This window comes from Dermacentor andersoni, chromosome 5 (genome assembly GCF_023375885.2).
Source record: "Dermacentor andersoni chromosome 5, qqDerAnde1_hic_scaffold, whole genome shotgun sequence".
NCBI lineage: Eukaryota > Metazoa > Arthropoda > Arachnida > Ixodida > Ixodidae > Dermacentor > Dermacentor andersoni.
This window is the reverse complement of record NC_092818.1, coordinates 191230842-191239128: the sequence shown is the minus strand read 5'-3', so window position 1 is coordinate 191239128 and position 8287 is coordinate 191230842. Positions and strand designations below refer to the sequence as shown.

Sequence of the window (8287 nt, the reverse complement as noted above, 5' to 3'; positions counted from 1 at the left end):
TGAAGTGAAATTTGACAATATAGTGCATAGTTGCAGCGAAGCAAGCACTTTATTTCAGTTCCATAAAGAATTAGGCATTCGCCATTCCACTATAATAGACGGGGGAAAAGGTATAAAATTACGCGCTAATAATTTTATTTTTGTAGTTACCGCCTTATAGTAAAGGTACCCCTTCCCCCCGCCGCCCTCCTTTGCACAGGAAAGTTACCTTGGGATGCCCCCCCCCCCCCCCCCCCCCCCCATAAAGAAAAAAAAAGAAAAAGCTTGGGTACGTGCCTGCATCTGAGCAATAGGATAGGAACAGCTTCAAGCGGAAATCGGCTATTTTAAGGAAGCTTTATGAAAAGCAAACATCAAAATTCATATTCACGCTAGGGTGATTTGAATGGGTAGACACCCGATTCAGACGATGCTACATATGGCCAGGGTAACGCAAGGGGACAGGCTTTTTTCAGAAAGAATGCTTTGCAGCTAAATAAAAATTATCCAGAAAGAAAAATGCTTTTTATATAAATCTTTCTGTCTGAAAAACGCTTTTAAGATTCCTTTACAGCTTCGTGTTACTTTTCGTTTTTTTTTCCTTTGATTTCATTTCCAGATTCTTACACAGTGTACCAGTTAACCTGTTCAAATGTCGCGCGTTAATCATTTTTGTTGCTCGCAGCGTCTCTCCTTCAACCCACTTGAACAAACTCGCCATTTGTAAAAAAAATATTCACTCACAAATCTTAATTAGAGTAGATACAGCAGTTGTTAAATCAGTTGCTCGCACAAAAAAGCAAAGGTAATTTGCGCCAGAAAAGAATTGGTAGCGCCCTCACACTAAACATAAATATTCATTCTAGCCCGCAGTTGGCGTGGCCTGGCGGTAGGACAGCTCGCAGCTTTTGGGTGTTTTCGGTGTTAGGGCTGCGGCCGAAACTCTACAACACCGATTTCACCGCAAGCTACTCACGATGGAGGCCAGAAGAGCGGAGTTAGAACGGAAACGCCAGAAGTTAGAGCAGCTACGTATGGAACGGCTGAAGAAAAAGGAGGAAAAGGAGAAGAAAGACAGCAGGTTGAATGACGTAAGCCGTGGGTTTTCTCCCGTCTCGGCTCATCTGCTGGGGCTCCCTAAGATGCCTCAGCGAAGGTGTGTCTCGCAAGCAGCAAAACACTACTGGTCTCTAAACCCGCCGCAACACCTTGCAACGCGTGATCGCGCTGTTATAGCAAAACGACGGGTGTGCTGGGCATCGGCATGATTGACATCTGCAGCTACCGCCGCCGCGCCTTCGCTTCTCTCCGTTGCCGCTCGGTTGTTGTTTCACGCCAGGGACGATCTTGTTTCGCAGGTTGACGACGGGTCAAAATCGAGGTCGGACCATGCCATCGACCCTGATGAGTTGTTGTCATCGTTGGGGATAACGTTGACGCGAGGTGAGCTACTTCTAGCGCCCAGAATTATTTCAATCGGCGCCTGTGTTCGCTCGGGGCCGTCGCTACTGTGCTGCGCGCTCGTTGCGAGTCGGTGTGGTGGCTTGTTCCGCTTTCCAGATTTGAGCGTAAGCAGCGTGTCAACGCCTCCGACGGGCTCGCCGAACGCGAGCAGCACTGCCTCCAGCCTCGACCACCAGTCCCTACCGGCGCTACAAGAGCCTCAGCAGCAGCCGGCGCCGACCAAGGCTCAAAAGTGAGTCTCCTTCCTTTCTTTTTTAATTTGGGGTCAGTGTCAGTACTTCGAATAACTTGTAAAGGTACTTTCATCACTGCAGAGCGCTAACGCATGTTTAGTAGCTCAAGGTCAGAAACTGCTTGTAAATCTCTCCATTTTAACAGTTGTACCGTCCACTTTTTTTTTTTTTTTCTTCGTACTTAAAATCCTTTTCTTTTCCTCATCTTTTACACTAAGCATAGGAGTTCTCTTAGTGGCATCAGTGCCAGAAGTTTTGTGCTCTTGGGCACGTTGCTTGATATACATATTATGTATACTATTCGACATATTTTTGTAACATTATAATGTGTCCTATCTTTTCAAAGCTACATGGAAGGTTCCGGTGGGCTGATGAGTTCGTAAATTTCAGGGCAATCACAGAACTGCATCTCTTTTTCTTAGTGTGGGCTTGGTTGTTCTTAGCTACTTGTTCTTTTTTTTTTTTCTTATTGTCCATCTGTGACCTCTAGAACTGAGCTTTGATGTTCTCCAACTTAAAATGCAATCAGATGCATAATTTTAATGCATGAAAGTTGTTCCACAAGAGAGGTCTTACAACAATCCCTTCATGGGTGCATGTAAATATTTGCTCTTTGACAGGAAACCTAAGCTGAGCATCTGCACGGTGCACCAGACCAACATACCACCCCGGGAGAATGTCACATACAACAAGCAGACGCAGACGGCCCCGTCAGGAGAAAGAGATGGTGAGTATTTGAATATTGTAATTCCTTTTGATGCTTGTTTACTCATGTTTCATTTACTTGCATTTTTAGATTCCTCATCTCTCTCTCAACTTTTCCTTGCTTTGCTCAATTTGGTTCTATGCAGCTGCTAGTTATGTTCTTCTGTCAAGTCTATTGCTACAGCGCTGAACTACTAATCAGCCCTGGCTTACTTAAGCTCCAAACTTTGTCCGCTTGTTTATCAGAAAATGCTAGAAAATGGTGCCACAAATACATGCTTTTGTTACTTTAACCGAGGAGCCATCTCAATCTCTGCCACAGAAAATTGTCTCCATTCCTTTATTTGTTTTGGCACCACTTTTGCACATCCTTTCTTCATGCAAAACCGATCCAGCCATTCTTCTAGTGCTCCATCATACCTTTGGTACGTCCAGCTGCACTATGTTGGCACCTGAAAGTATGCTGTTCTCAGTCACAATACAGCAAACACCTGTGCAGTTTTTTGCATGCCTCCCATAGCTTGGCAAAGTCAGTTTGAAAATTGGAGGGGCATATTTTTCTCTTCTTTTACCCTTTTACTTAATCGAGCCTAGACTGGTACGTAAAGGTGTTTACTCACTTGTGGTTTAAATTTTAAGCTGAAGAACTTGATTTGGTACCCTTTTGAGATTTGATGGTCTGTTACAGTTCACTTCCATCAATTTGATTTCAATAAGTATTTGTCTAATTGTCCAGTGGATTGAATTATAAGGAGGCCTGATATTTGTTCACATTGCTTGCCCATGATTAGCAGTGGCTGTCAGTGCCTAACAGGAAAAGCATGCCAACATAAGTACATCTGCCTCATGCAAGAACACCCGTGCAGTACCGAGTGCAGCTAGTCAGCTGTGCTCATCAGATACAAAAGCCTTGTGTCTTTCGTTATCAGCACCAATCATGCAGTCACTCAGATGCGTGTGGATGCTTGCCAAGTCTGAGCATAGACTTCATTGTTGATATTCACCACACCCAACAAGGTACTGTCCACGGTAGGTCAAAAATGAGTGCAGGGGGCTAAAAATAGCATCTGTCCAGTTTCCATCTCATGGCTATGTTTGTCAATTTAAGCTCATTGCTTTCCTTTGCCCCTTTCCCTCCCATGATTTTCTTTTTTCTCTTAGTCCAAGAACCTTCTCTGTCCCCGTTTGACTTGGTCTTCAGGAAGTAGTAATATTAATAATGCCACTTGAATCACTTCCTGCCCATCAATGAATGACTCCTTGCCTTCTTTTTCCATGTCAACTTCTTGGAATTAAGTGAACGAGTATGCTCTCGTTATGCATTCATGTTTCCCCTCTCCAATTCACTCTTGTTTGCAAACATGACATTTCACACATCACTAGCCACTACAGTGTCACTTATTGGACTGTAAATGGCACACATGAATGAGGCGAAACTATCCAATGCATTCTTTTTTTTTTCCTTTCTCTCTCTCTTTCAATATAATGAAAGGCACAGCCGACTGAAATGTACACTGCCACCAGTCAGGACCTTCCAGCACAATAAGTGAGAAACCTAATTAACGGCTGTCTAAATAACAGAAGTTTACTGCACCGTTACTCTTCTGTGCCAGTCTCATGCATGGCCATTTCAGCTTGCCAAGTCTTTATAAGCATACTTCTCATGCTGTTGTATTCAATTTCACCATAAAGGTTGTCAGACCCAAGGATGCTTAGATTATCAGCATGTCATGTCAAGCTGTGGGTTTAGATGTCAAGCTAGTTAACGGTCTTTGAAATTTAAGGCATCGGTCTTCAAAATATTTATCTGTCCACCTCTATAAGTTGCTCTAGTGCAGTTCCTGCTTTGTGTCCAGTATTCTCTCTGTGCATCTTGAGGTTTCATTGACATTGTAGTGAGTTCCAGAAGTAGTTTGCACTCTATAGAAAGGGCTACACAGCGATCCAGTCCTAAAATTGAATGACGCCTTACTGCCGGTGAAACAAAACCATACGTTTTTAGGAGTAACCTTTGACACCAAACTTAACTTCCTAACTCACATAAAAGCATTAAAGATTAAAGCAAATAAAGCTCTAAATATCCTTAAGGTTTTGTCTCATAAGCACTGGGATTCTGACCGAACTTGTCTTTTACATATTTACCGGTCTCTTGTGCGTAGCCTTTTAGACTACGGCTCCATGGTTTACGGCTCAGCGAGACAGTCCTACATCAAACGACTTGATCCAGTACATAACCTTGGACTGCGACTGGGAAGTGGTGCCTACAGAACTTCATCTATTCAAAGTTTATGTGTTGAGTGTAATGAACCCTCCTTACAGCAGCGCGGAGCATTACTCACTTTTTCTTACATACTCAGAATTCAGTCATCACCGCAACACTTATGCTACAACATCGTCACACAGTGCAACTCATGCTTACACTATACAAATAAACCGAACATGATTAGGCCACTTGTCCTGTGGTATGAGCAATACTGTTGGGATAATGACATTCCTCATAAAGTCCTCCAGATTGCCAAAAAACCACAGCAGTTGCCCCCGTGATACGATTTCACACAGTTATGTGACTGGACGTTAATACATCTAAAGAAAAGAAACACCCCACACAACCAAATTATACAAGAATTCCGTGCTCTTCAGGACAAATATCAAAATAACATGAAATATTACACTGATGGCTCTAAAACAAAAGAACACGTGGGTGTGGGGACCATAACGGAAAATTGGGAAACGTATTCGATTGCCACAACACGCCTCTTGTTTTCACAGCCGAAGTTTACGCTATATGGGTTGTTGCTAAAAAGATTATCACTGATAAACACAAAAATGCAGTCATATACACTGATTCTTTAAGCACGCTGAAGGCTCTACATGGTGGCGCTTAACAAATACGGGAGGTCAATTCGTTTCTGCTGGGTTCCAAGCCATGTTGGGCTAGTGGAAGCAGCTGATAGATTTGAATCGATGGCAGCGTACAAAGAGATAACAAACACAACGCTTCCATATATCCATATAAAGATAGCATCCGTGCGATTAGAAAAGCCTTAACGGCAAAATGGCAACACGAATGGGACCGTTGTGCCAACAACAAGCTGCATCTCACTAAACCCATAGTTGGCGAGTGGAAGTCATGTTATCATCAGGAGCGGTTCATTGAAGTAGTTTTATGCCGACTACGCATTGGGCACACACCTCACACACAATTATTTACTTATGAAAGAAGACACACCAACATGCAAGAAATGTCGACAGCCACTAACAGTTATGCACATATTAGTGACGTGTACACATATTGCAATACACAGACAAACACTTTTGCACAAATTATATCAACTACACATACCTTTACACCCTGCTCTAATTTTAGGTGATTTTCTAAATTTTTTGACGACACTGTATTTTTACATAAAATATAGATTATTAACAAAGCCTTTTCCTTCCTAAACTGGATTTTAAAACACCTCGTGTTTGGCGCAGCATAGCCTCAGCCGCTTTTGCACCATTAAACCACATTTAACTAACTATGTATAGAAAGGAGCACTAAGGTGTCCTTACACGTGTCTTGGGCCACTGAAAAGCACCGTGTGAACCTAGTTGCTTTTTCTTTCAGGCATTGTTCCCACAAAAGTACAGGTGTAATTTTTTTCTCAATTACTTGGCAAAAGGTAAACCCATTCGTAAAAATAAGGGAAACAATGATGTTTGCATTGTGTCTGATCCTGTCAACTAAAATTTGTTTAAGATTATTCTCATTTGTACATGTTTGCTTTTAACATTAACTTACTGTGTTTATTGCAAGAGAAAATGTAAAGGAGCTCCAAATAAATTTGATTTGCTCTTGTGCCCCACAGTAGGCATAGAAAACAACTTCTGCTACAGAAAACATGTAAAATGCACAAAACAGCTGCACTTTGTCATCTGAAGAAGCATGAAGCTTGGCCATTTAGTGTGCCAGCTGAATAAAGTTTGAGAGATGCAACAAAATAGCAACCTTCAAGTGTGCCTAGCTTTGCTTCTGCACTTTGTCCATTGTATGTGCCATTGTAAACACACCCAAACTTTTCTCTGCTCTTTTCTTTCTTTCTTCCTCCCTTTTTCTTAACTGCTGCCTGAAGGCTCTTTAACATCTTCCCCTAGAGAGCATGGGAATTTTTTCAAGACCCGGAAAGGTTTGTTCCTGCTGTAGCCTTTATTTTCACTCTAATCTGCCAGGTGCACTTAGCAATGGTTTAAAGCCTCTTGTTAACACCTTGTGCTTTCTCTACTGCCATCTGACCACATGCTGTCACGTCTGCATGGCAGTGCTGTTGAACCTCGATATAACGACGTAAATCTGACATGCTTCTTGACAATGTCGGCATGTAATGAATACAGTAGAACCTCGTTCATACGTTTTGGGAAAAAATGCAAGAATAAGCTTACTAATCGGGAAAACATATGATCCGGAGTAACTAAAAAACTTTGACAGACTCAACTATTGTTGACATCTACGTAATGCGAAGCGTCGCACAGATCATTGCTGCACAAGACACCGAGGCGCTTGGAACTGGTGGTTCTCCGGTGGCCAGAGGCGCGTTTTGTTTCTTTCTATCGCGTGGTGTTTAAGAGGGCAACCGGAAACCGAAACGAAATTGAGCTGGTGGGCAACGCTGCCGCCGAAGCAAAACAAAGGTGATACCCACATAGTGCCGCCTGCAGCAGAAAACGGTGGCGCGTTTATCGCCTATTAAAAGCATGCGCTACGCTTCCTTGTGAAAATGATTGGCAACGACAGCTGTGAATGCCCTGTGTGACGGCCCCGAAGAAGATTTGCTGGGACCGAAATTAGAAACTGAGTACGCGCCGGCATTTCCACGTGAGATGGGTGGGCGAGTATTGTGGTCAAGCTGCCGCGGCGGGCACCTACAGACACTTCTCGATCGCGCACGCCTCTGGCATTTTCTTGTTTACATGGGATCTAGCGGCCGAAAAACGTGTATCATACGACCGCAGTGTGGCAACGTACTGAACGATGGTGCCGAAAATCGTGTTTTGCGGGAATGTATAAACCAGTAAAAAAATTGCATAGCTCTATTGGGTCATTTTTGTGTTCTCGAGTGCAAACGTTGGCGCAGTGAAAATGTATGTAATGGGAACGTGTCAACAAGGTTCTACTGTATATGCTAATGGCAAATATCGGATATAATGAAGGTTATCTTTGTGTCAGATGGAACTTCATTATAACGAGGTTGGACTGCATGCTACCAGCTTCTACCTTTCTTGTTGCACTTTTTGCTGTTTTTGTGCATGTAGCTGAAGCCCTGAATTAGCATAGTTTACCATGGGATTATGGTTGGAATGTTACAGCAGATTTCCAACAGGTGAATCTTTTCTCACCAAGAGCATCTTTTCACACCAAGAGAATCTTTTCACATCATTACTATGCTCACACATAGTAATATAATATTTAGCAGCTGAACAAAAGTTGGATATGTAGTACCGTATTGGGTCAGTAGCAATAGCAGGTCTGCTGAGTTAGGAACAGCTGAAGGCAGCCACAGCCACTCTTTATTTTACAATGAAGCATAAAGAAAATTTCAGAAGGTGGGGTAAATAGCACAAAAAATGTAGACTAGAACTAGAAAGACATGACAGGAACAAAATCATTGGGGTATTGTGGTGGCTTCACTGTAGTTTAAGGACATTTCACACAGTAAGAACACTGTTAGATGTGTGCTCTAGCCACACACCTGCTTTAGTGACAGTTCAATGAAACCTGTTCTACTGTCTGCAAACCACCACATTAGTACAGTATTTCCTATTTATTCAATGGAAGTGGAAATTAGTGTGCGTTGAGGGTTTCAATAGCAGTGCCTCTTACAGCTTTTGGGGCTGTTATTAAACTGTAGGCCGTGTGAAAACTGAGA

General features: G+C 42.7%; 1 protein-coding gene across 33 annotated transcripts in view; it reads left to right on the top strand.

Annotated features, from left to right (window-relative positions):
- The first annotated feature begins 849 nt into the window (after positions 1-849).
- Positions 850-8287, top strand: part of LOC126532323 (cytoplasmic dynein 1 intermediate chain 1-like) — a 117264-nt gene continuing 109826 nt past the window's right edge. For 13 of the 33 annotated variants that reach the window (XM_055071442.1, XM_055071450.1, XM_055071445.1 and 10 more), the window contains exons 1-5: positions 850-1070; positions 1338-1422; positions 1540-1675; positions 2297-2403; positions 6497-6550. In XM_055071442.1, the coding sequence (XP_054927417.1) occupies positions 957-1070; positions 1338-1422; positions 1540-1675; positions 2297-2403; positions 6497-6550 (496 nt within the window). In that variant the 5' untranslated portion in view covers positions 850-956. The remainder of the gene's footprint in view (positions 1071-1337; positions 1423-1539; positions 1676-2296; positions 2404-6496; positions 6551-8287) is intronic. The other 20 variants (XM_050180036.3, XM_050180034.3, XM_050180035.3 and 17 more) reach the window with 3 other exon arrangements.